Source organism: Pomacea canaliculata, linkage group LG2 (assembly GCF_003073045.1).
Source record: "Pomacea canaliculata isolate SZHN2017 linkage group LG2, ASM307304v1, whole genome shotgun sequence".
Taxonomy (NCBI): domain Eukaryota; kingdom Metazoa; phylum Mollusca; class Gastropoda; order Architaenioglossa; family Ampullariidae; genus Pomacea; species Pomacea canaliculata.
In genome coordinates this window covers 30,271,619-30,299,211 of record NC_037591.1, presented here as the reverse complement: position 1 = coordinate 30,299,211, position 27,593 = coordinate 30,271,619, and the positions used below count along the sequence as shown (strand labels likewise).

Sequence of the window (27,593 nt, the reverse complement as noted above, 5' to 3'; positions counted from 1 at the left end):
AGAACCCCATGCGATGTTCACACAAATTACAGCAGCGATTAAACAGTCTTATCGAGTGACTTTGCGTGTACAGTTAGTACGAATGTGAAGGTCTCATGCATCTACACCATTTGCATCTCAAAATATTATATTAGTATTGTTTTCAAGACTGATGTTATCCAAAACGCATGGAAAAGAGCAATCCATAATCACGTTGGATGACTCTACTAATAGTTTTGGGGACCCAAAGCTAGTCTATAATAAACAGTTGCTAATTTAATTTTATTTTATGTTTGGAAACAAAGTAATGCTTGGTCACTGTAAATAATAAAAGTCAGCAGTATTTGTTTCTGGTGATTGCCTTGTATTTGTTAGTCATGCATCTGTCTTACAGACTCGTTGATAAGCTTAGCCTTTCACCCCTCCGCGCAGAAGATGCCATGTTTCGACTTGCTTCGGCCGACTGGTTAGGTGCATGGTCTACTTGGAAAGCATGTACAAAGCTTTGAAGATTCTTGTGAAAAAGTAAGTTGTCAAGCATCGTCCGTGCATTATAGATGCATCGTTGTAATACGACTTTACTAGATTACATTGTAAAATCATCAGACAGCTTCAAGGAACGTCGGGTTACAGTATAAATATAGACCCTCACTGCAGTTCCTTATAACAGCTCACATAACGTAATGGACATCTTAATAACGCCTTTTTGTAGATCAACAAAAGGATATGTGAATCATTGGAAAACTAGATCACATCCATCTATTTTTTGAAAGAAGAATGTAAGGTTAATAAAAGTATGATATAATTATTTGTTTTATTGTTGCGCGATTTCAAACAAGTCAACGTGAAAGATAAAGAGTTTCACTAAGTGTAGAATAGAGGGGCCCAGTAAGGGTACTCGTAAAGTCGTCTGCTCGGTTGGCTGGCAAATGTAACAGCATCTGCACTGAGATCCATTCACAGAAGGCTGTAAGCGCACAAAAATATCCACAATTAATAATGAACACAAGAGGTGAATATATAATTTGATTGCATCAGTGGGTGTAGGAGTATATTTGCTTTTTAAATGTTACGTTTTTTAATGCTTGTTTTAATTGTTTGTACATGTTATGATGGAAAATATGAACAGGCAGTCTTAGTAACAAGAGAACATAGCCAACATGGCTGCCGCTAATTCGTGTTGATGTGTTTAGCGAGTGGCACATTTGTTAAAATGCCTGTGCTTTTATTAAACGTTTAATTTGTATCGTTTTGTGTTTGCTATATAGTTTAAAAACGTCCCTTTTATCGCTTGGGTGTCATGTGAATACATTTTTTGTCTCTTGCTGTAGAGAATTAAAAACATCAGAGCATGTACATTCCTTAGGCATGGCAGGATGGCTGAGCCAGTGACTAACAAAGGCAGATTCACTGAATATGTGATAAGTGTAGCAGGAAAATATAGGACGCCACATAATTATAGCATTTGTTGCCATATGATTAATGGTTGTATTTCTACAAGCATGGGATTTATTTTATTTGAAAAGTGTGTTTGATATTTAACTCCTTTAAAGGAGTGCAAGTAAAAGATTATCCTATTTCAATTCATTTAAAAATGAAACAGTTCTTGACTAAAAATGATTGTAGAGGTCACAAGTGTCAGAGAGTTCATATGGAATCATAACACTTGATGTTGTGATCATAGTGACAATGAATCATCATAAGTGAAATGAAGTACCAAGTAATCATCTTTCTGTGTCAAGATTGATTTATTTTAAATAAATTATATTTGGAATACAGATATACAGTATTCCCTCGTTTATTGCGGGAGATGCGTTCCAGAACCACCCGCTATACCGAAAATCTACGAAATAGAAACGGTATATTTATATATGTATTTTTACATATATTAAGGGTTTATAAACCCTCCCCCAAATGTTTACAATAATACTAGTAATACAGTACCTGTAATAGAGCAATAAACCAACAGAATCTCTCTCTCTGCCACACATATAATGGAAAAATTTTATAGTAATATATTTTTATACACTTTGGGCTTTTTTCATCTAGAAATTCTTAAAAAATATATATTTTCCACTGATCAAATTTTGCAGAAAATCCAAGAATCATTTTTCCAATTAATTTCTTATAAAAACCGGCGAAATAGTGAAGCCGCGAAAGGTGAGATGCGAAGTGGTGAGGGATTACTGTAATGCAAAAGGTTTGGATTCCTGTTCTCAGTCATGTATAAATCCACACCCAAGATCACATTGAAGTTCCAGTTTAGATAAAACTATTTCTATCTGTACTGTTAGTAATATTCAGTGCTGTATCTAAGTCCATGTGCAAAAGTAGTATCTTTTCTTTCATATTCCTCACCCTTCTATGTGTGTGTGTGAGTGAGAGAGAGATACAAAGAAAGAGAATTGGAGAAGATAAGAAGCAGAAAATCTTTATAAATAACATGTACATTTCACTATGTTATTTTTTAATTTAATTTTTTTTTAAATTTTAAGACTGTCATGGAAAATGTGTTATTAAATTTTTATTTTATTTGTTTTATTGCTACTAATTATATATTTCTTTATGTATGCTAAATGTTAAAAATAATATTTTACATTTATAAAAATAATGAACTTCATTATTTTGTGAAAAAAAATCATTTCCAAAAGGTTTCTTTTGTAGATTTTCTTTTAATTAAAAAAAAATTATTTCTAAGGTTTTAAAATAGTGTACTTTGTTTTTGAGGGCGAGGTGAGTGTCAATCAAAATTAATGGGGTGATTGTAGTTATCAGGTGTGCTATTCAGCCTTACCTTATGTAATGACAACATGGCAATACACTACTTAAGCTGCTACTGCTAAAACTTTCATAACTAATAGTTTATATGTGTGGGTTGTGTGAGGTGAATTGTTAATCAAAAGTAGCGAGAATAGACATAGTTATCAGGTGTGCTCGTTTGATTTACAGTAAATTACAGTAACAACAATGGTACTACTATTACTATTCCTGCTACCGCTACAACCTTCCTAGCGAACTAATGTTCGTGTCTGGATTTCACATGTTAAAGTTCATGATGAACTTCAAGTTCAGTTGAATCATGACACTTAAAAGTGGCACAGATGCATGATATGATCAAAACAAATGTGAAAAATATGTTGAAGGAATCAATATTATTTTTCATGAGGTGTGTGCCTTACACAAACATTAGTAATAAAGTTACACAAAGGGGCATAAGCTAAATTAATCACAGAATTGTCCATTCTGTGATTTGTTCTCAGTGGAATTTTTTTTTTAATCATAAAATGAACCTACCTCTTTACTTCCACCCCACAAAATCAGAAAGAAAATTCTTCTTCAGTTTGAGTGATCATAATGTGCAATATGAAATGGCATAACAGTTTTAGACATATAATGCATGTTTTAGTGCTCAGACCTGTAAACAGTTGCCTTGCAGAAATAATGATAAAACATATGTGTGATTTAAATACATATTGTCAACATTTCTTGAAACTCTTCCACTCAGCCAGCAAGGCTTTTGTGAGTTTTCTGCAGAATATTTAGGATCATATATTTTCTATAACTATTAACCATCACTGTATATAAAGATTTTTGTATGGCATCTGTTTTATTTATGGGTTAATGGGAATTCAGCTTGACTGTTGGTGGAGAATCTTGTATTAATATTTGCCATTTTATATTTTACACACTGGGACTTGTGTGTGACTATCATTAACATTTGGCCACTGCATTCTAAGACAGTAGTGATCAGAATTACGCAGTAAATCCACTCTGTTTACATTAAGTTAATTGAGAAAGATATAAAAACTGGAACAAGTCTGTTTTTGTGCTTTGGTTCTTTTTTCATCTTTGTGATGTCCAGGAGGAAATAAATCTAGATCCAGATTTGGCTTATATCTGTAATATTAACCTGTTTCAATATATCAGCATGCCAGAAAAGCTATTTGTGGGAAGTGAGTTTTCTTGCTATGATTATTTTGGAGATTTTAAAGTTATGTGTCTTGAAGGGCTTAGGATTAGTATAAATGCCAATTTCAATGTTTTGTTATAAACATAGCTAAATTCCAAAGTCATTAATGTTGCTTACACTAGGCATAGTAAAAGAATCTGAGGGTTAGAGTTTGAACTCAGCATAGGTGGCACACTGTAATAAAAGGTTTATGGATGTCCACAGTTAATGACAAAAACGTATAAATTCAGAACCACTTGCATCTGATAAACTAAACAATCATAGTTTCAGAAAAAGTATGCTTTTATCCTTAAAGATAAAGATAGAATGACTTACATGTTCTCAACAGCTGCAATGTAGCATAAGTTATAGGAGTATTAGTACCAGAAGTCCTTAATTAACATTAACCTTACATAGGATTTATTTTAAAAGGAGTGTTAAGTTTAATGCAGCCTGGGAGTTGCATCATTTGTCCCTTGTCTGATATCTGTCATTGGGGGAAGCATATGGGTAGATGTGGCAGCTGACAAAGCCTACCACTTATGCTTGTTTTGGGTGATAGTGAGCAGATCCTGCACAAGATGACCAATCCAGTCTTTGACCTTTCTAATCTAGTTTTTCCCTCAGGCTACCAGGGTGTTGATCACCTTGCAAGGTGTCTTGAAGGACAGTCTTTTACTAGGTGTCATCACATGGCAAACCAGATCAGCTTACCTCACTTGACTGTTGCAAGTAGAGGTTCCTGGTGTCCTAGGAGGGTGGCAACCATGTTTTATACAGTCATTGGTTTTATGTTCTCTGTATGAGATCCAGAGCAGCTTTCTCAGGCACTTGCTCTTAAGCACCTGAATTCTCCTCTCCATATCAGCAAGCAGAAACCATGTGTCACATCCATAGACCAGGATTGGTACTATAAGAGATGTTATGGCTGTGCCAGATTCTGTCTAGCCTAGCCATTCTTCTGTTGCTGTTCTGATCCTGATGTGGATATCTGGCGTAGAGCTGCTGTCCTTGGAAAGGGTGGCTTCCAGGTGCTTACCTCTTTGAACCATACTCCGTTAATGTAGATCTCTGCTTTGCAGTTGCCAGTGCTCGTAACTTTGCTCTTATCAGTGCTGGTCTCTGTTCCATATGCATTTGAACTGTCTGTCAGTATGCTGGTACGATCTTTGAGTTCTCTGTTAATACCTACTTACAGGTCTATGTGATTTGCAGGATGTAGGCTGCAAATCAGCATTTCACCAATTGATAGTGGTGGAGGGCTTCATGAATGGGATAGAGGGCATCCTTGACATACACCTATTATTGTGCAAAGGCAAGCTCCTATTTGGTTATCCAGCAGTACTGCCCTTGTTGAGCTATTATATAGTGCTTTAATAATTTGGACAAGGCCTGGGGGTTGTTTACATTTCTTTTAGTTGGTGCCCCACAGTTGTCAGAATGATGAGGAAAAAAAAAAAGCAATTTCCAGAAGATAAGAATGTCCATAACATCATTGTTAGACTATACTTTTAGAATTTTTATGACAAAGACAGCATGTGTTCACAACAAAGGTAATACTGTTGATTTTTCACTTGGTCCTTAAAGTATACAGTGCATGACTGATCACCATTTTGTATCTCCATCTTAATGTCAGATTTATTCTTTGATCAGTATTTAACATAAACCATCCATTTGACATTAAAGAATGGAATTTAGTTCTCTAAGAACAATCTCCAAAGCAGACTTGGAAAAGAACAATAGAGAGCGAGGCAAAGGACGTCCGAACCACATGGGCCCAACTAAAGGGGGCTGCCCAAAAGCAAGTCCGATGTAGAGGTGTTGTTGTGGCCCTGTGCTCCTCGAGGAGTAACAAGGACTAACCTAAAGAACAGTCTGGTGTGTGATAATGTCTGCATACAGTATTTGAAAATTGAGCAAGAGTAAATTAGAAACAGACAGTCCATAATTTTAAACCAAAAATGGGAAAAGAAAGATTATGCTTAGTGTGCAAGCTGCTTATTTGGGTTATAATCATTTTATGCTAATTTGCACTGGGTTATGCTTTTGCGGCATATTTTGGAAGGTATTCCGAACAGCAGTTCCATGAAATCACACCCCTCTTTTCACATTTTCTTGATCTGTCCCCCAATTATTAGTTCAGTTACAAAATGCATTTCTTCATGTAACTGAACTCACAATTGGGGGATATAGAAAAAGAATTGGAATTACTGGTGAATCACATCCAAATATTGGAATGCATTTTATGCTTAATACAATAGAGGGGAACTGACCAAGTAAACTGCTAAACATAGGAATCTAATAAACATCAGTCACAAACAATACAAATAAGTGATTTTAGTGAAAAAAAGTTATGTTCACCTCTACTTTAAAAATTCTCAGATAATGGTTTTGCGTTGGCCATTTGACATTAGCTTCAACTATAGCAGATGATCAGTTAAAAGAAGTGTCTGCTATTCTGGTCATTGTTTAACTATTTGATCAGCTGTAAGCATTTTGCCTGTGTATCCTGATATTGATTTTTGAACTTGTTTTATTCACCCTCCCCACTGCCTGTGTGCTGGTATTCCATGTGGCTGACATAAACAGTTGATGAATGGCAGTTCCTTTCTAAGCTCTACACTTGAATTAAAATTGCATTAGAAATATTTTGACACCATATTAGAAATCATAGTATCTTAAACATTTTTATGACTTAAGGTAAGTAAAGCTAAAAATTTGCTTTAAAAAAAAAAATTGATATGTTAGTGTCTGTTTATCCTTAATAATGATTTTCTTTTCCTCTACACAGTTATAAGTGAATCCGAGGCCAGGTCAGTGCATTTTCTAGAAAGCATAGGCTATTTCTATGTGTCTAAATCAGCAGTCTTAAGGAGAGATAAATCATCTCTAAAACAATAAATTCAGTTTTAGGAAAATCTTGCTGACTGGTCAGATATTTTTTGGGTGTCAGAAAGTTTCTGATGTAAATTTTAATTTGCAGTTGAGCAGCAAGCAAGTACTAAGAGTACACTAGTACTAAATAGTTGGTTTTTTTTAAAGTGACTATAAAGTAAAACTGCGTGACACCTTCAAGCATAAGGTAATCAGATCTTTGGCTGTTATGACATTCAACAATGCTCAACTGTTTGAGAAAAAAATAAATTATGGGAACTGTCATGGAATCATGTATCCAACTTCATCGAAGTTTACTGTTTGTTTGAAGGCATAAAAACCAAGACAGCACAAAAAATGGTGGTAGAAATATTGTCATGAGTTTATAGCTTGGTTTTTAATTATTTTTAGCGATGTGTTTGCTTCAGAAATTTTGAAACATCCTTAGTATTTACAATCTGCCCTTTAAAAAAAGTTTCCATTTCCTTTCTAAGATTAAGGAACAGCAAGTTAAGACATATATTTTGGACAGTTATGTTCTTTATCAGTGCTCATGACTACTCTTTTTTAACATTTGTGTATGTCACAGGAGTAAGAAGTATACAGTGGTTCTACTTTGTTGCTATTTCCAGTGGATAGCTAGCTGTTGAGAGATGACACTTTGGTTTATTAGTTTACAGACACACCATAGACTGTAGAGACTCCGAGGAGCCTAAACAAATGACTAAACCGAAAGCATTGTATACACCAGCCTCATTTTAGTAGTTAACTGGTAAAAATCGTCTGCAAGCAGTCCAGTAATACAAGTTTGTGGACACACCTGTTAATTCACATCACACCAGGTGGTGGCACCTACACAAGTAGCTAGCAGGGCACTTCAGTGCAGCATTTTTGTAGCAGTTTAGAGATGCACATTGTATACCTTCAGTTATCACTTTAGCTGTTGGAATCAGAATCACATTGTTAGTGGTGTGTGCTAGCATTTAAGTAAATGTTATACAGTTATCAATGCTTTGTATGATACTTTAAAAGTCTTTTTGAAATCGTGCGAGAAATTTCACTTTCACGGCTGCAGTCATTGTTTTTTTTATGGAAACATGTTATTAGCTAATCGTTTTGGTTCTTTGATTGAATTGTTTTGAAAAGTTGTCATTTTAAAGCATCAAACTGAAATGAGTAATGGTCTTGTCACAGTTGCCTGCAGGACATCTCATCCTCAAGAATTTCTTTCAGATATTGTACTCTTAAGTATTTAAAACAACAAATGTGTAACTGCTAATGTTTTGCTAGGACAGCGTTTTTGAGTCCTCTTATCTATAGAACTAGATAAGAACTTATAAAGACAAAACTTTTTTTTTATAAGCAGAGAAGACTATTCTTTAGTTATCCCATTACTTATACACTGATTTCTTGATGAATGTTCTTTCCATGCTTTTTTTCATGGGCACCATTGTGTTGTAAAAGAGGTTGGGGACAGGGTGGAAAGTAACAGAGGAAAAAAGTAATGTAGATCTAAAGTATAAGTCAACTGTTTATGTTAACTTTCAGTTTTAGGGTGGATGGAGTAGATTTCTGTAATATATTTCACTTGTTTACCAGTATCTAGTAATGTAAGCCACATTCAGCAATATATGTATAGAGGATTACTATTATTATACTTAATATGTTTATGTTCACATTTTTGTCAAACCTAACATCTTTAACTTCATTAAAACTCTTCCTACACAACCTTTTCAAACAAATCTCTGCATTGTAGACTAACATCATTCTGAAAAGGCTAGTGTGATGATCTATAGAAATAAAAGAAATATGTGCATTTGTGAAATATGCGAAACCTTGAATTTGCTATACATTTTCCTGCTTTATTCTCTAATGCCAAAGGAATAGCATTTATATTTTTTTTCCTAATGACTGTATTTCTTTTAGTAATGAGTAGACAGGTAGATTGAATTGGAAAAAAAGAAAAAGAAATTTTCACTGGTGTCTCCTGTTTGAAAGTAAAATAAAAGTTGAAACATTTCTTTTACATTTTTACAGAAAAATGAAATATGCACAGGGAAAGTAATGACAGCATGGTAACCATGTCATCAAGCGACCCACCTGAGCAGGCTCCTCCACCTCATCTGGTAACCCCATCCTGTGTAGAGCTTCGTCCTTCAGCTGTTGCAGAGGGTTTGTTAGGTGAGTTTCTAGCTCAGCTTCCAAAACCACTCATTTCTAGATGTGACGTTTTGGCAACCCCTTCCCACCCTCTTAAATGGGATTGACATTAAAGAAAAACTGCAGTAGAAGATTTAATTTCCCCAAAAATGTCACAGATGTGCTGTAGTGGTACATTGCTAAAAGAAATTTTGCTTGAAGCTCAGTGTTTTTTTTTTTTTTTTTTTTTAAGAAAAAGAGCCTCATAGCAGCTGTTCAAATCTGTACTGACATTATCATTTAAGATGAACTTGTGATTTCAGGGGCATGGTGCAAGGAACGCATTGAAGCTAATAAAAAATTTGGGCCATTTGCTGGTGAGGTGATGGTGGAAGATACCAATGGGGAAGTGGACTATCGATATGCCTGGGAGGTTGGTTTGTGTTACTCTTGTTCTATCTCCCTTTTTGTGGCTTTATTATTATCCAGTATACAGCAATTTTTTGCTTGTATTTTGATGATGGGATGACATCTTACAGGAGGTTTATCAAATCTAATTAAGTTCATGTTTGAATTACTTGGCCATATTGTTCAAGATATATTTTTGTCTGTAGATTAATGATATACAGGAGAAAGTTAAATAGATGTAATGGTTTTAGGTATAATTAGTCTGATAAGTCTAAACATATTTTGCTGTGTTCATCAAATATTTAGAGCGTGATCCCATGCATGTACTCAGCCTTTGGTGAGAGTGTGTTCACTGTTAGATTTTTGCATTTAATTTTCTTAATTTTAGGAAACTGTTCTTCCTCTCTCCCATATTTTTTGTTTATAATGTTAATATCCGGTTAAACCTATTAATGATTATAGTTTAGCAGTATCATTTATTATATTTATTGTTTATAATGCTAATATCCAGGTAAGCTGCCTTGTCAGTATCATTTGGTAAAAGCTAAAAAATAAATGGATGGCCTAGTGGCAATGCATATTGACTGACCTAGCATGTGGAGTGTAAAGTCTGTTTCTTTTCGCTTCATTTTACCATCTCTGATAGCAGTATCATTTGCTTTTATTTGTGAGATACTTTAAAGATATAAAAATATAAATTATAATAACTGAACAGATGGAAGTTGAAGAGACTTAGGTTAGAAGTATTAATGGAATTATTTAATCTTTCCCAGGTATTTGACAAAAAAACTGGCAAGCTTATGCATATAATTAATGCCACTACACCAGAAGTGGGCAACTGGATGCGCTATGTAAACTGTGCACGGTTTTTTGAGGAACAGAATATAGTTTCTATACAAGAGGGATGTGAGATTTTCTATGAAGCATTGAAGGTAAATTTCTTTAAAATCACACATATAGATCAAAAACTAAATCCCACTATGTACTACTGACATTTTGTTCTGTGGATTACTTTTCTTTCTCAGTTTATGTTGAGGTCATTGTGGTCAAAGCTTCCATAAATTTAACAGAAAACAAACTAGTACAATCATTCTTTTAATGTTGAACATAATGCTCTTGGGTAAATTGAGCATTTACATGGGACTAATAGAAAGAAGAATATTGTGATAGTGGGTAGGGGGTGCAGTTGCAGCTACATGTAGACTTGTTTGAGAAGTATTTCATATCTATTCCTACATATAGAATTATGTGAATGTGCTTAATGGATTGGAATATATGATTTAAAATACAGGTAGCGAAAGAAAAATACATCTGTATCTTCTATAAAATGAAAATTTCCTATCTGTCCATAAATAATATTGTGTCAGTAACATTTGTTAAAATTTTTTGATTAGTTTTGTGACCAATAAAATGACAGTTTTATTTTTGTTAGAGGTAAGATTTTCAAAAATTTTCTTACATTTTTTTTTAAGTATGTCTTAAAAATACATCATGATTTTTGTGGAAGGTAGTTCTAAAATGAATATGTTGAATTTCAAGGATGGAATATTATTTCACTGTTCCTAGGATATAGCACCTGGTGAAGAGCTACTTACATGGTTTGACCCTCAGGTTACTCGTAGACATCGAAAGCGTCGTCGCATAGGTAGATCCATATCATCTGCCTCTGATGGTAAATTTTGCTTTTTTTTAAAAAAAAAAATGTATATTTTTATGAATAGGATTAAAAAAGTTAACAACTTTTTTATCATTTAGATAATTTTAAAGCTGTAGCTGTTCTATGATAAAATTATCAATAGTAGTGAAAAAAAGGTGGCAAAGGGAGGTAAAAAATGTCTAAAGAAGTAATTCATAATATAGTGAAAATGACACTAAATTTAAATATACATCTATAATCATATTTGAATGCTTAAATCTAACAATTTTTAAATACTTTTGTTTGCCAAACAGAGATTGCAAGGCAGGTGGTACCATCTCAGTCTAATCCTCCTATCAGCTTAGGCCAGTCACAAGAAAAAGTCCCTCAGAGTGATGGAAAGCGGAAACGAAAGAAAAAAGTTGTGAGTGACATGTTGTCATTAGATGATGATGATGTCATCTATGCTTCTTCTGGTGCACACCGTAATAAGATTCGCACAGGTACCAGTAGTGGCCTGAGACGAAGTGCCTCGCTGCCTGATGGCAAAATAGTGTCCCACAAAACATTGCCTCCAAGGACTCTATGTGATAAAGCACTGTCTTCTACCAACAACCTTTTAAAACCTCTGATGAAGTCTGCCACTTCTTCTCAGGTTGAACCTCAGGACAAATGTTTTCTGTCTTCACATTTCAAGAATAGTAGCACAGAAAAGTCTTCCAAAAAGAACACTTCTGAAGTGGCTTCTACTAGTAATCAAGTAAACATTTTAACAATGAATCTGACGAAATCAGACATATCGGAGGAGATGTCTCAGAATATAGTCGCATCCAACAAAGCACGCTTTAGACGCAGCATTTCAGAGATTGTTGCCACCATTACAGCCAAAAAACAGAGAGAATTCAAGATGGAGACTTTTGATGGTACTACAGAAGATATCCACAGTAATAAGGGTGTAAGCAAGTCTATAGCCCAGACTGTAGCATTTTCTCCAAAAAAACAATCCCATAGATTAAGCATTGCAGGTAAGGCAGACTTAGAGGAAACATCTGACTTTCAGTTTGTTTTTGAAATTAAAAATGCACACCGAGAGTGCGCTGAGGAAAGTAAGAAGATTTGGGTCTGTGATGTGTGTGACCTACGTTATCACCATGCCCTCAGCTTGAAGAGGCATTATCTGCGCAACCACATCAACCACAAGTACCTCTCCAAAGCTGACATCGATTTGTGCAAAACCACAAATTCTTCAGCAGATGTTGAGGCTGATGCTGATCCAGATGCAGATGATCCTGAAAATGATGAAAGTAGCACAACAGGCCAGGTGGTGGAAGAAGCTATAGCTGATGATAAAAGTGATTTACAGCATAATCATACAAAGGCAGAAGTGGTAGAGGCACCTGATTCTTTGTCATCAGATAATACAAAAGAACTTGAAATTGAGGATAAAAGGAACAAAGAAAGTAATGCTCAGAAGGAAACTGAGATGTTGCAGTGCACAAGTGAGACAGAACCACACAGAATTCCATTTTCATGTCAGGGTGTGTCTGGAGTTGAGGATGCTTTTCGCTGTTTCTTGTGTGTTCAGTTGTTTCCTTCAGTCGAACGCTTGAAGCAGCATATACAAAATGATGCCCATCGCTACAAGGGAGACAAGCAATTCGGCTGTGAGCGCTGTAATCAGAGGTTCCGATTTCAGCACAACTATCTCCATCACCTTGAATCACATGGCCCAAGTGGTGGTGAGTGTTACTTTTTCATGTCTTTCTTTGCTTTGAAAGCTGTTAAGTATACTTTATGTTTTTAAACATAGCCATATTGCTTAATATTTTTGAAAGGTTTTTCAAGTCTTTGATTGAAGTTTCACAGCCAAAAAATATATATATACAAAAGAAAAAGTTATCAGCCCAGCTTGAAACTTGTAGGGGAGAGAATTCTTTTAAATTGAACTTAATGTAAGTGCTGTCCCCTTATTCAGTTTGCTTTCTATTTGTTTTTTGTTTTTTTTCTTTTACCATCTAAACTTAAGACACTTCATTTCAGAAGAGCGATTTCATTACGACCCTGTCCTGATGTGTGTCTGTAATTTTCTTTGTGTTTTGTGTATGAGCGGGTGTCTGTTGTAGAAGAGAGCGTGTCTGTTATCTGCGAATATGGGTGCATGGTTGTTGGTGATTAAGTCTGTATATTATTTCTGCAAAGCACTCTGAGAAAATCATTGGAAAAGTGTTACATAAATCCTTTGTTATCATTATTATAATAACTTGAAAAGTTCATATAAAGACACTTTAACTTAGCACCACCATATTTATTTATTCTTTTGTGCCTTGCTCTTTATTACTTCCCACTGCTTATAATGCACTATCCAAAGTAACATTCTTTTTTCCAGCATTCTCAGAACTGGGCTTTACATTTGTTAACAGTTTATGTACCTTTTATTTTTTGTTACTAATAATATAGCTTTGCTTATTGTGAAAATATTAAGCTTATAAATTAGGATTATCACAGAATGCTACACAGTTTAATTGCCAGTCTGTTCAGGTAATTGAAATAAAAATCCATGCTAATGTAAGATGCATTTTGTCCAAAATTTTTTTATTCACTTATTATTTAAAGAAAACAGCAGAATGGTCTTCCCAGCGATTGGGTCATGTATCATAAGACTAGAGTAATTATTGAAGCGGGGTTGCCCTTCGCAGTGGTGCAAGGTTGTATGCTCTCGCCGACAATCTTCCTGATTGTCATTGACTAGATCATGAGAAGAACAACCTCTAACAGCAAAATGGGTGTTCAGTGGACCTTCTCCATGCAACTTGAGGATCTCGACTTTGCAGATGACATCAGCCTGTTCCACAAGCAGCAGCGTGCACAGTCAAAGCTCCTCCAGCTTTCAGAAGAAGCAGTGATGACTGGCCTGACCGTCAGCATCAAGAAGACAAAGGTAATGCTGGTCAACAACAAGCAAGAACCCCCACTCCAACTTCATGGGGAATGTATTATAGAGTCAGACCGTTCCACCTACGTTGGCAGTATAGCAAAGATAGAGGTGCATATAAAGAAGTAAGAAGCTGAATAAATAAAGCCAGGCTTGCATTCCACATCCTAGAACTGCAAGGCTTTATCTGTACACACGAAGATCCCCATCTTTAACACAAATGTAAAGTCAGTCCTTCTATATGGATCTGAGACCTGGCTTGTGACAAACACCATCACTAACAAGATTCAGACATTGCTCAACAGATGTCTGCACCACATCGTCAACATCAGATGGCCCGAGAAGATCTCCAATACAGAAGATCTCCTGTGGGAGAGAACCAACCAAAACCCTTCCAGACAAAATATCAAGAAGCGGAAGTAGAGCTGGATCAGTCACACCCTGCTAAAACCTGCTGAAAATTTAACAAGACAAGTTCTGGACTGGAACCTTCATGGGAGGTGCAGGGTTGGGAGACCCAGACAGATATGGAGGAGATCCGTCCACAGCGAGGCAGAGGCAGCTGGCATGACATGGATCCAAGTGGAAAGGGATACCCAGAACCGAATCCAATGGTGTGGTGTAGTTGTGGCCTTATGCTCCACTGGGGGTTAAAAGGAATAATAATTAGAAGAATTTAATTATTGATATTCTTTTTTTGTCTTTAGTTAGTTTTTTCTATATTTACCAGCCAGAAAATCTTCAAAATCATATGTTTGTGTGCAGATGAACTTTCCTGTGCATGCCACATTTGTGGCAAGAAGTTTCTCAATGAGGCCAATATGCGAAAGCACTTACGTTTTCACTCAGGAAGGAACTTTCCTTGCAAATATGGTTGTATTGATGTGGTGTACCCTAATGTTGCTGAACTGGTCAAGCATCTTCGTACAGTCCATCCTGATCGGCCTAAAAAAAATACACTTATAAACCAGAATGAGAGCTCTAATGATGGCAGTTCCATTTCAACACCTGTCCCAAAAGCAAAGAAATGTAAAGTATCGTCAAAGTCTACAAGTGAGTAAAATTCATTTCCATTTTAGTTATTTTATATTCAAGCTATACTAGTATGATTTTAATTAGGGAATGTTAAAATAAATGACTTAAAGATACAGAACTTTTAAATCATTTGGACTGGTAAAAAAAACCTGGCAAGAGAAAGATTTGACTTTGCATTTTTTAAAAACAACTGATTAAAGCCAGCATTACTGTTTGGTACTTAAGAGACTGCTTGTACACTATTTTCAATTGAGTTTCATTAATATGATCATCAGTGAACTTATAATTAGCATTTTAGGGATGAAGTGTCAATGATTTTGGATTAACAAAGGCTGAAAAAGAACATATATTTATTAAGTAGACTTATATTTTAAAAATTTGCTATGAAACAGGTGACAAAAATGTTAATCGAAAGGATGAAGAGTTTGTCTCTGAGGCTGAGAGCCTTCAAGCATGGATAGAGTCACGCCCACCAGGATGGGTTGAGACACGAGGCCGAAAACCAAGACCTGGTGTTGTGGGGGTTCACTGTACATTTGCAAAAAGAAGTTCTCTACCTATGGCAGTATGTGCCGCCACCGCAGATCAGTCCATCGCCTGTACATGTCTTCAATGAAAAATAAACCTGTCCAGTCTCCTCCTGTTCCAGCCAAAGAAGAACCAGAAAGCAGCTTTCATCTAAGAAAATTTTCTCATATTGAAACAGCGGTTGAAGAAGAATATAGGGCTATTGAAGAAAGAATGGAGCAAATCAGACAAGAAGAAGAAAATCTTGAGATGCATTTCTCTCCCCCTCCCTCACCAACCACCTTCTATGCCAATGTTTCTGACAATGTTGCTGCTAATATCTCTCTTTTATTGATGGTGGTGCTGCTTCTCTGCAGTCTGCTCGACATCATATTATTGTTGATGATTATGTCCCACTGCAAGAACAACCAGAGTTTGGTCAAGTTGAGGACATAGACTGGTCTCGATACAACTTTCCACCATTCTTCATGTTGGTGGATCCTGTCATTCCTCATCCACCTGCACCTCCAGTTATTTCAGGAACAAAAATAGCTTTTCCTTCAGAGGAAAGAACCTCATTTTATCCCACCCGTGCTGCTGTAGCTTCAGAGAACGAGGCTTCCAGGCGTGGATCTGTTGAAAGTGAAACTACTGTTGCATCATCTGCAGCAGATGGCCTACTAACCTCTCTGTCCACACCAGAAAACAGTGTTTTTGAAACATTTGATCACCTCAGGATGGAAGATGAGAAAGAAATAACAGAAGTTTCTTCTGCATCAGAAAGCATTTCTAAAACTGTTGGTAGTGATCAGGCATGTTCAAGTAAAAGTTTGTTACAGAATGGTCATTTTGAGGAAGAAGTGGCAAGTTCAGACATCAAATCCAGGAAAATGATGAAATTAATGGTGTCTAGAGATGATGATACATGTTCATGCAAGAACAAAAGGGATGAAACTGTTGACTCATGTAACTGTTCTTTAGAGAATGTTGGGCAGTCAACAGTGCAGGAGCTTGTCATAGAACAAAATGATAACTTCAGTAAAAATGCAGGAGAGAATAGAACTATGAGTATGACTGATCAACATGGACGAGAGAAAACTATCAGTAACACTGACTTGGAGGGTAACAGTCTCAGCTTAGAAGATCAGCAGCATTCCTTTCTTTATACAGCTACTTCTGAAGAGTCAGCAGTAAAACCAGAATGTTTAGAACATGAAAATATATCCTTACTTTTGGAAGATGAAGCAACATTTTCAAGTGGTATCATGCCTAAAGAAATAATGGTTAAAGCCATAGAAGAAAAGCATGAGGAATCTACAAGTGTTTGTGAAGTGAAATTAGTCATGGAGGAAATACTTCGTACTGTATCTGATTGCTGTTTATCAACACCTGTATCCAGCTTTGAGTTGCCAATGTCAGAGAAGTTCTCTAAGAGGACAGAGGACACACAAGCAAAGGCAGATAGTGATTTCTCATCACAGTCTCGATCAGATAAAACTTTTGTATCCTGTACAGACAGTGAAAAAAATAACTCTATGTTTATTAAGAATAGATTGAAAGTGTCTGCTGTGGAGACATCTCACTGCAGTGATACAACAGTAGCACTAGCTTTGGTATCTGAAGGTTCCAGTGATACATGTATCAAGCACAAAATCTCAGGAACATCATTTTCAGACAGCACAGACTTCCCACTCAGTCTTGCGCCTTCTGCTAGTGGAAGCTCACCCAAAGAAGTCTGTGACAGTCAACAAAAATTAAATGCAGCAAATGACTCTAAACATGGACTTCTAAAAGTGATGTCACTAGTAATGCACAACAAGTCCTTAGAAGACAAAACAGACAAAACAATGCTTCATTGCTTTGAAACCAGCATGGCTTGTGTTACCAAGTACAAGGATCTTAGTCCTGACATCAGAATTGGTGATCATGATGCTGGTTGTGTTAGTCCTGAAGAAAGCAGCAATAGCATTGATAACATCCTAGTTGACAAATGCAAACAAGCACATTTAGGTCTGCCTGATCTTTCAACTTACAAAGTGCCACTCAGTACTGTCCAGACAAAGGACTTTGAAGTTACACCTAAGAATGTCCAAACATCTTTCAGGGAAAAATCTTGTGCCATAGAAAAACAAATTGGACTTGAAAAGGCACTTTCACTTAATAAACCATCAGATTTCACATTATGTAACAGTCCTGACAACACGAACACTGCAAAGATATCTGATAATCAGATGAACTTTTGATATTAATGTAAATACCTCAGTCAGTGATGAACATGGCTTTGCTTGTGAGAAATCCATGTCTGAAAATGTAGAGATGACAATTATTGAAAAGAATTCAAAAGCATTTGCTGACAAAATTGTTTCAGAACAAACTTTAAATTTTTCACCTCAAACAATCCATTCCACTATGCCAGATGAAAAAAGGAAGAGATGGATAGATGTAAAAACCAAGAGGGACCACCATGACTCAAAAGAGACTTCTTTACAACTTGAACAAAAGGATTTATACCCTGATACTACAATGTCACAGACATTGATAGATGTTCATGAAGCCATCAATACCATTAATACAAAAAATATATCTGAAGAGTCTTGCATACCTACATCAATAGAGCAACAGCAGATCTCAGATGATGAAAACAATTTGACTTTGAGTTCAGTAACAGTCAGCCATGCAGAAAGTAATTTTCCATCAGATAGAATTCACGACTTGGACAACAAAGAAAGTAATTCAACTAGTGACAAGGCAGAGCTGGTAACCAGTGTGACTGTAAGCTACTCAGAAAATGATTTGTTGAACAAAAGTGCCATGAAAGAAAGCAAAGACTTACATGCTGATTTATCAAATAATTCTGCATCTCCTGAAACTGCCATTGAGAAAATGGCTCTGTGCAACACTGTTATGTCCCAGGAAGTAACTACCAGAAAATATGAAACGGAATGCACCCCAATATCTGAGCAAGAAATGGAGTACATGTGTAAAGGCTTGTTGTTCTATGTTCGCATGGGCTCATCACAGTGTCCTCATGTCACCAGCAAACTTAAGAGCCACCTAACAGCTGAGAACTTAGGCATGCCTGTTAGTGAAGGTCAGTTCATCAGAGCACTAGATCTTGCTGTGGGAGGGCAGAAAACAGTAGGTGGTCCTTCTGGTTCATGTCTTAGTGAACAGAAACAATCAGAACATGATGCAGGAAAGTTTTTTCAGGCCTCAGATGTTTGTGTAAATTCTGTCAGCAATGAAAGTAATATTGAAGGGTGCTTATTAGCCAAGTCATGCACACCTGATTCACTTATTGAGGGAAAGAAGTTAGAGGTGGACATGTTGCTTGGAAAGCCAGAAGAGAAGGATAACACATCTAACCAAGAAATGATGTTGGACAATGCTGCTGAGGAAGTGCCAAATTTTGCCTGTCACAAAGGGCAGTCTACTTCTGAACAACCCAGTGACGAATTCAGTGACTCCGAATCTGAACTGCTGGATCTCATGTTAGAGCTGGAGCTGAAAAAGCGACAAGAGCAGGAGGCTATTGATCAAGGCGTGGAAGGAGCCTGCTCAGAATGCCTTCGAATGCTTCATTTTGGCAGTAGTTTTGAGTCACCAGCCAAAATGTCCACAGAAGACTATGAAAGTATTCGGTTTGGAAAAAATGGAAAAAACGGCCTGGTCTACTGTGTGTGCTCTATGTGTCGGCGTTACTATGGTAGCCTTGACTACCTGATCCGACACCAGTGGAAGAAGCATCCATCAATCTTATGCAGTCACATGGAGGCAAGTCCTAAAAATTTTTATTATCATTCTTTTGGTGACTTTATTTATTGTGACTTGTCTCTGTTATGTCCAAGTTCCTTCAGTTAGCTGGAATTAATGGGGTGGCAGACTGATGTTTTCAGGATTATGACTGTTTCAAAGTGTTTGGTTTAGGCTGGATTCAGCACAGATAAGTATGGCTCTCCAGTAATATTTAATACAAACATTAGGTTTTAAAAATAGTAAAAAAGGCTTAAAGCAGTTAGGTGTAAATGAGAAAAATATCAGTTATGTATATCTTTCTTCAGCATTATACAGCATGCATAAATGAGGGTGACTAGGGTTCCCCTTCCCCTCCTTCATGTGATGGTCGGCAAATTTAATTATAGTAGCCAGTCATTTGTTCTCTTATGAACACTGGCAGTCTTCAAGCTCATAAGAAAAGAGTGTGGTAGCCATGCTATAAATAAAGTAACAGTGCTAGAGAGCATATTGTAGATGCTGTTTTTTCCGTTATTTTAATTATTCTGCATCAGTGTATGATCATAAATTTGTCATGTGTTTGAAAATTTAATTACTTTTATGTGTTTTTATGCTATCAGGTTGAGCTGGGACACAATTTGGAGATGCTGTTTTATCCTGAGCCCTCTGTTTATGGTGTGTTGGCACAGACGATTCTGCTGCCCAGTGAACATTTGACCCTAGACAACTATATCTGCACACGCTGTAATGCTAGTTTCAAACAGTATGGTCGCCTGCGAGCTCATATAGTGCATTGTGACCCAAACACACCAGCAACTTCCCATGCTAGAAAGAAAAAACGTAATCGCAATCGCCATCGTTTCATGGAACAGATGTACTCTGTGCAAAGTTCCACTAGCTTGACTTTCAAAGTAAAATAAAGGAGAGCTCATTGCCACAGAAGATGCAGAAAATGGGAATAAGTCAAAAACAATCCAAGTCTGTCATGAATGATAGTAAACAGCATAAGCCTTTTGACAGAAAGAAGTTCCTTGGACAAGAAAGGGGATACGTGACACAAATACCACCACAGACTCGTAGCCTTCCATCTACTCCTACCCATCTTAGAACAAGTGGCAAAGATTTTAGATCAGCAGCCAATTTTGGAACAGCAGGAATAACTCTGTCAACTCGATCCTTTTCTGCTGGCTCTTCTCCTGTATCATTTGCCTCTAGCCGAAATCGAAAGCGTCGAAATTATGAACTCCTGTACAACCCTGCTGCTCATGTGCGTCGACGAGATGCAGCTGAATGCATAGAAAAACACCAGTGCAGAGGATGTGGCATGCGGTGCAAAACACTGTCACTGCTGGAACGCCATGCACGCAAGTGTTCAGGCAAAGACAAACTGCAGAGTCAGCGTCCAGTTTTGCACAGGTATTCTAAGGTTCCTAAGATTAATTTATGCCTGCCTTCAGTTGTTTATATGTTTAAATTTATGAAAAAATAGAAAATTAAAAGTGTTTTAATACAAGTCCCAGTTCCTTAAAGACTTAATATTTTTAACTTCTTGGATTAATCAGCTGAGAAGTATGTTCTTTGCCATGCTTAATCATTTATAAACACCAGCTAAAATTTACAATGTCACTATTAAAACAATAGGAAATTTTTTTTAACAAAATGTGGATATCTTTTGGCTATACTAAAAATATCTAAATATCTAAAAGCTGTTTGAAAAACAGATGAATATAGTGCTTTATTTAGAAATATGTAAAAGTGTAATTGCATAAAAAAGTACATTTGCAAAATCACGATACTCTCAGTCCTTGTTACTTGGTTCTTCTGTGCATTTTCTGTATTGTCCTTTTATCTGTCATCAGCTCTGTTTTTGATCCTTCTATCATTCATATGTTATCCATGTCTTGTTCTTAATAATAATACTAAATGCAAAATTTGTAAAGCGCATACTCACACTCCTAAGGAGCATGCTCTTAGCGCTTAAGAACAAAACATGGACTACGATCAAGGGACAAGAAAACAAATAACATACGAGCTATAAAAGAATAAATAACAGTACTAACGAAGAATAAAATGAAATACAGAAACCGCAAAGAGAAACCAAATAACAAGAACTAAAAGTAACGTGATATTGCATAAGGAAGACTAACGGAATGGTGTGGAGAAGGAACTTAGTGCTGCGAGCATGGTCCCAAAAAGCGTGAGTATGCGCTGTACAAATCTTGCACGTAAAATTATTATATATTTAATGGACGTAATTGATACAGTAGGCAGCTGATAAAGAAAGGCGATGCTCATGTTATCTGTGATCTGTACAGTAATGATTTATGCACTGGTTACATTCCAGGTTTTCAGACATTCCAGATGAGACTCAGAAACATTCGTGCCACTATTGTCCCAAACGTTTTACTTACCTAAAGGGAGTAGCAAACCATTATCGCAGTGCTTGTCGTGTCAGGGCTGAGAAGGAGGCCAAAGGTGGTCTGTCTGCAGAGGATAAGGCACACGAAGCAGAACTTCATGCCAATATCCAACAACTAGCTTGGAATAAAGCAGAAAACAGAGATCATAGTGATGTTATCCAAGGTCGTGCCCACCTCCTTGAGGATGGAACAATTGCACTAGCTAAACACAGGGGGGGATGGCCAAAGGGGAGAAAGCGTGGAAACAAGCGTCGCCGTCATGGATGGACTTCAATCAAGAGACGCAAGACTAATGATGATGGTAATAGTACAAGCCCTACTGAAAATGAACTTTTAGAGAACAGCTCATTTTCTATGAATAAATCATCAGATGGTAGGGCCAACGTGAACAGAAAATTCTCTAAACAGATGTCAGAGCTTGAGGCAAAACTTCGTGAGCCAGAAAAAGGACTTCGAAGGGAGAAAGACAGCATTTCTGGCAAAAGAATAAAGTTGAATCATTCTGCAGACTCTCATACTAAGTCTCAAGCCATACGTCCTGTAGATCTAGGTATTAAACCACCAAGTCAAACATCAGGTGTATGCCAAGTGCAAAAGAAGACTCTCTCTGAGTCAGAGGCAGGCATATCCTTGAGTAAACGACTACATCCTGCAGTCCAGCAGAAGATGTTGGAGGATGATGGAGAAGCTCCAGTTATTGAGCCCATTGTTAGCTTGAAAAATGAGCACCAGCCTGAGCATGTTTCACCAGATTTGGAACCTCCCACTCTTTCCCCTATGAGCCCTCTTCCACAGGTGGTTGACAGCAAGAAAGATGTAACTCAGCTAAACCCTGGCCAGTCTACTGCAGATATAAGAAGAAGAAGAAGAAAAGGCATACCCAATCATATTCTGAAGCCAAACAATCTTGGAACCACAAACCAAAGGTTATTGGGCTCAGTGGTAGTGACACCTACCCACAATAATGGAGAGACAGATGTGCCAATGCTAAAAAAAAGTGATGTTCATGGTGCAGCAAAGCGAAAATGGGAAAGCAGTGGAAGTACCTGCTCAAGACCAAAAGCATCACGCAGCAAAACAACACAGCCTGCTGAATTCAAAATGATGCAAATGAAGATGCCGTATGTTGTCAGGAAATTCCATAAAAGTCCAGACTTGTCAGAACCAAGGCTTGGCATAAAGCACTCTAAACTGTCAAATGAAGATGTTTCTACCAATACTAGCATGCCTTGCAATATTTCAACACAGCATAAGAAAAATATGAAAGATGCAAAATCTTTTAACAGATCTGCATCAAACATTGTTTCTGGAACTCTGTTGACAGTACCTAGATCAACAACACAGTCTTCTGCTGTAGTGCAGACAAAGCTAGTGCCATTGCCTCCAAACTTTTTGTTTCCAGCTCCTTCCAGTGTTGAAATTTCAATTTCTGATCCCATGGTGGCCAAGACAGTGAAACATGAGGAAATAACAGGAGGTAGTGGAGATGTTAAGATCAAAAAAAAGAAATCCAAGAAGCAACCCACCAATACTGGTATAACCACTAATGTCTTCACTGGCACAACTACTACAGTTACCAATGCTATCAAAGTTGGCAAGTCCTCTATGGTTACCAGTACAGCTTCTGCATCACCCCAGAAAGTTCAGGTTTTTAAGTTAGCACAGCCTGCAGGTGCTATCTCTCCAGGCAAAAGTGTGACACCCACAATGCTTACCCCGCTGGTATCAGCTAGTGGTGTCGCTGTTCTGCCTCCAGGTGCAATGCTTGCTGTGTTGCCCTCTAGCCCCATTTTGCTGCAGACCTCACCAGGCACCAATATCACCACCACTACCACCACCACAACATCATCATTGCCTGTTAGCCTATCTGCTACAAATGCTTTACAAGCTGCTATGGCCACTGGAAAAGTCTTAATAGCTTTGGACCCACGAAATTTCCCAGTGTGCTTGCAGACAGGGGGGCATACCATCACTACAGCAACACCAGTGTTGATGCAGCCTGCTGTCATATCATCCACCCTCTCAACCACTAGTTCAAAGGCCAAAAAAGAGTCTTTGATCACAACTACTGCTGGACCTAAGTCTATTTCTAGCACACCAGATGGTAAGCAAGGTGCAGAAACTGTGGTAAACTCATCCTCAAAATTAAAGAATCAGAAGCCAACGGTACCAAATTTTCTTTTTGTGAACAATGAAGAATCAACAGAAAACACACCTGCACAGAATTCACAGGAGAATGCAATAGGAGAGCCAAAAGATTCATTGCTGTTTAATTGTTTAAGTACTAAAGCCATTACTTGTGATGGAAAACCACAAAAAGCACCCAAGGGGGAGAAGAGAAGGTCTGGCAAAGCAAGTCAGCAGATGGTTTCTCCAGCTGCAGGTAATAAAATCAAGAGCATGAGCTTGATGATGGCACCAGGCATCACCACTTACCTGTCACTAGGCTTATCATCACCTAAAGCAGGGCAGCAGAGCACTCAGACCAAAATGCATGTTGTTTCTACTGAAGGGACAGCTGGAGATAAAGACAGTAGTGTCACACCAGTGGAAAAAGAGGATTCAGATGCTTCAGTTAAACAAGTAAATGGAGCGGATGTGATAGAACGGGTACAAAGTAAGGAAGAAAAGGTGGATCCATCAGAAGCCCATCATAAAGTGCCTGAAGTAGAAAAGAGTATATCATCTCTCTCAAGTGACAATCAGAGTGATGATGATATACCTTTGAGCCAGGTAGCCAAGAAAAAGACAAGTAATGGCCCATTGTAAATTTTCAGTGGTTTTGGGGGTTCCCCCCCCTCAAAGTAGTAAGTATGCAGGTTTCACTATTACTGGCAGTGTTTGAGTTTTGAATCTTTGGTACTATGCTGTAATACAGTGTAATATCTAAGTATTAATGTTGTGTGGTGTCTGTTGAAGCATTGTGCACATTTGAGAAATGGTGCAGAAAAATGCACTCACAAGTAAAGACACTTGGCTACCAATTGCTGTGACAGTCTGTAATTTAAACTTGTTAGGGCCATAGCTATGAACATTTCTCAGGACTAAAGTTATTTAATGGTGAGTGAATGAAACTAAAGCCTTTCATAATACTTCAATGTATTCTAGATGGCATGTGACTTTATTGTACAATTGTCATTTTTCAAACAGGAGATTAATGATTTTTTTTATTAACTATTAATTTATTATTGCACAGTTGTACAGGATAGTAGTGACATGGTTGCTTTAAATTATAGGTGCTGGTGCACTGTTCTGTGTGTAGTTTTAAATGTGTTATGTGTATTTTATGCTGAAGTAACATTCAGATATTCAGTAGCATTTCTACCCTTGTAATATCCTATTATTTTTACATTTTCATGGTAAATGAAAATGCATGTTTCTTTTGTGTGCGTGCATGTGTTTGTGCAGTCTTGGCTTAGCCATTTAGAATGAGGATAAATTAAGTCTTAAATTTATTGTGCTGTATTTAATTTTGTTAAGTATGGGCACTATACCACGATGGATTTGGCAACAACTGTAGTACAATTTATAGATGTCTGTCATTATATTGGAACATTCAGACCAATTCGTGACATTGTCACTTAGTCAGATATTAATCATTGATTAGATGTCTAACCTAGGACCTAAAAAATCATGAGAAGAGAAAAAGGTAGGGTAGGCATCTTTATGACTGAATAAACTACTTGCAGGGTGTAATTTTTTGTTTAAAATTGTTTTTGTTAATGTGCAATTTACTTTAAAACATTCGGTCTCAAATGTCAGTTCTTCATTTACTCGTATTTGAAAATTATAATACATAGTGGATTTACAGGACACTGCTCAATACAAAATGCATGGGTGCAGAAAAAATGCATTTTTCTGTCATTTTCTGTTATTGTGAAGATAGATTTATAATACCTGCAGATTGTCCACGTTCTTATTTTCATTGTCATTTTTGTAAATAAGTTGAACAATTCATTTAGAGACTTACACTGCAGTGTAAATGATTGTTTGTGAGATTTACCTTTTTCAAAGATGAGTAAATTTGTAATTGCAATCTACCATAGATAACAGTATGCTTTGATCATTGTTAATATTCATGTGATCAGAAATGTTTTGTGGAATTATTAAAAATTGTTACAATACTTACATTCTCCATCTTGTCGTAAGTTCTTATTATTTTACTTATGTATCCCATCCAGAACAGTCATATATTTTAAAGTAATACAGAAAATTATCAGTTTGGCAAGAAAAAGTGGAAAGCTCAATGTCAGAATGGTCAGGTATGATCAGTTGAACATTGTGGTCAGCCATGAAATGCATGTTTAAAGGAGCACAATTTTTTTTTCTAATGACAGGATAAAGCTCAATGCAAGATTCTGTTTCCCCTTGCCCTAATTCTGTTCTCAAAATACATGCCAAAAACATCCCCATGCACAGAAATAGTAAACAGTACATACTTCAGGGACTGTAGTTACAAAGTGGTTGCCCTGTGGCAACATGGGGCACTGGAAGATAAGAATCTTTTTTCCAAAGTTATAAAGCAGTGTCCAGACACCACAGAGGTAGCTTTACTCTTGGGGCCATAAAGATGCCCTATGGTAAAGAAATACACTGCCATGCAACTTCAAGACTTGACCTTGGATTACCCACTCCCATGATGCAATATTTTACCTAACCTATGGCTGTGGCAAGGATACATTATGGAAGGCAGGAAACATGATAATTAGTCAAATCATGACATTACAATTTTCACTTCTTTCTGTGCATGGTGGTGAATGTAGGTGTATATCAAGAAAAGGAGTATGCGCCCAACTTTGAGGAAATAGTATTTTGCACTGATTTTTACCCTAGCGTGAGGAAAAAATAATCATCCCACTAGTCCTTTCAGTGTTCAATGGCAGTGAAAATCCAAATTTGATAAAATTTTTGCTTTTTGTTATCTGAAACTAAAAAAAAATTGGAGTGAATTTTATTGCTGTCAGTCTTCATGTTGTTCCTCATATGTGAAAGATTTAATTACTGGTTGTCTCACTTTTTCTTGAGTGTAAAGCCAAGGACATAGTACAGTGCATTTAGATTGAGTGGATTTTAATATAGTTGTAATATTGTTGAATTGGTTTAGCCTTCTGTCTGTATAAATGCTCTAATATCACAGTGCTGTTTGGTACCACTTTGAGCAAATAAAAATGTGTGTTCATCTAACACTGCATGAATTGCACAGGGAGAAATGTAGCAGTCTTGTTGCACATACATATCAGTGAGTGCATGTAAGCTACTTCCATCTTAATATGTTTATTCAATGAAATTTTTGTAGTTGTTTTTTGAGTATATTGTGGTTCAGTGTTTGCATGCATTTGATTAGGATAAGGGGTTTTGTAATTCATTTTGTGTCTGATATGGCTAAGTCCAGACTATTATTACCATTAACTTTTGAGCAAAGATGCAGTTTGTATTCAATGTTGGGTTGTTACTAGTAACAGAAGTGCTTGTGAAGCATAAAATTCTCTCCATCCAATGTGCACTTTGCATAATTATGAAGTGTTTTCCCCCATCCCCAATTTTGTTTAACTTTTACAATAAAGCAACTGTGAAATTTGTTATTTGTACAAGATGGGAGAGGAAGAGAGATTAACTGGACTGATATTACATTATTTTCTTAATAGTTCACTAACACAAAGTTACAAGAAGCATCCTCCCCGTTCATGACAGTGTAGATATTCTACATTTAAATAGGCTATTGAGGGAAGTGGGAATGGTAACAAGCATCTTTATGGTTCAAAGTTGGGGGCGAGGGTAGGAAGGTATTATCGGTTTATGCTTGTGTACACAAGTTGCACTAAAGTCTACATCACATCAGCTCCAGTCAAGTCTTTCCAAATACACATTGAGTTGAGCTTCTTTGTGCATGGTGCGCGAATAGTGAAACTCTCTTTCATAAAGATGCTCTGGGCAACACACCAACCATAATTAAAAAGAATATTCCTACTAAGTTTGATG

The 27,593-nt window shown here is 36.8% G+C and overlaps 1 protein-coding gene across 1 annotated transcript; it reads left to right on the top strand.

Moving 5' to 3' along the window:
* Nucleotides 1–418: 418 nt before the first annotated feature.
* Nucleotides 419–27,192, top strand: LOC112556651. Its single transcript, XM_025225845.1, is given in 14 exon segments — nucleotides 419–504; nucleotides 8,840–8,983; nucleotides 9,265–9,374; nucleotides 10,123–10,281; nucleotides 10,916–11,021; nucleotides 11,300–12,724; nucleotides 14,683–14,970; nucleotides 15,345–15,538; nucleotides 15,541–15,802; nucleotides 15,805–17,695; nucleotides 17,697–19,233; nucleotides 19,815–20,106; nucleotides 20,109–20,610; nucleotides 21,539–27,192. Coding segments are annotated over 13 exon segments (9,711 nt in total). The 5' UTR covers nucleotides 419–504; nucleotides 8,840–8,883; the 3' UTR covers nucleotides 24,384–27,192.
* The last annotated feature ends 401 nt before the right edge of the window (nucleotides 27,193–27,593 follow it).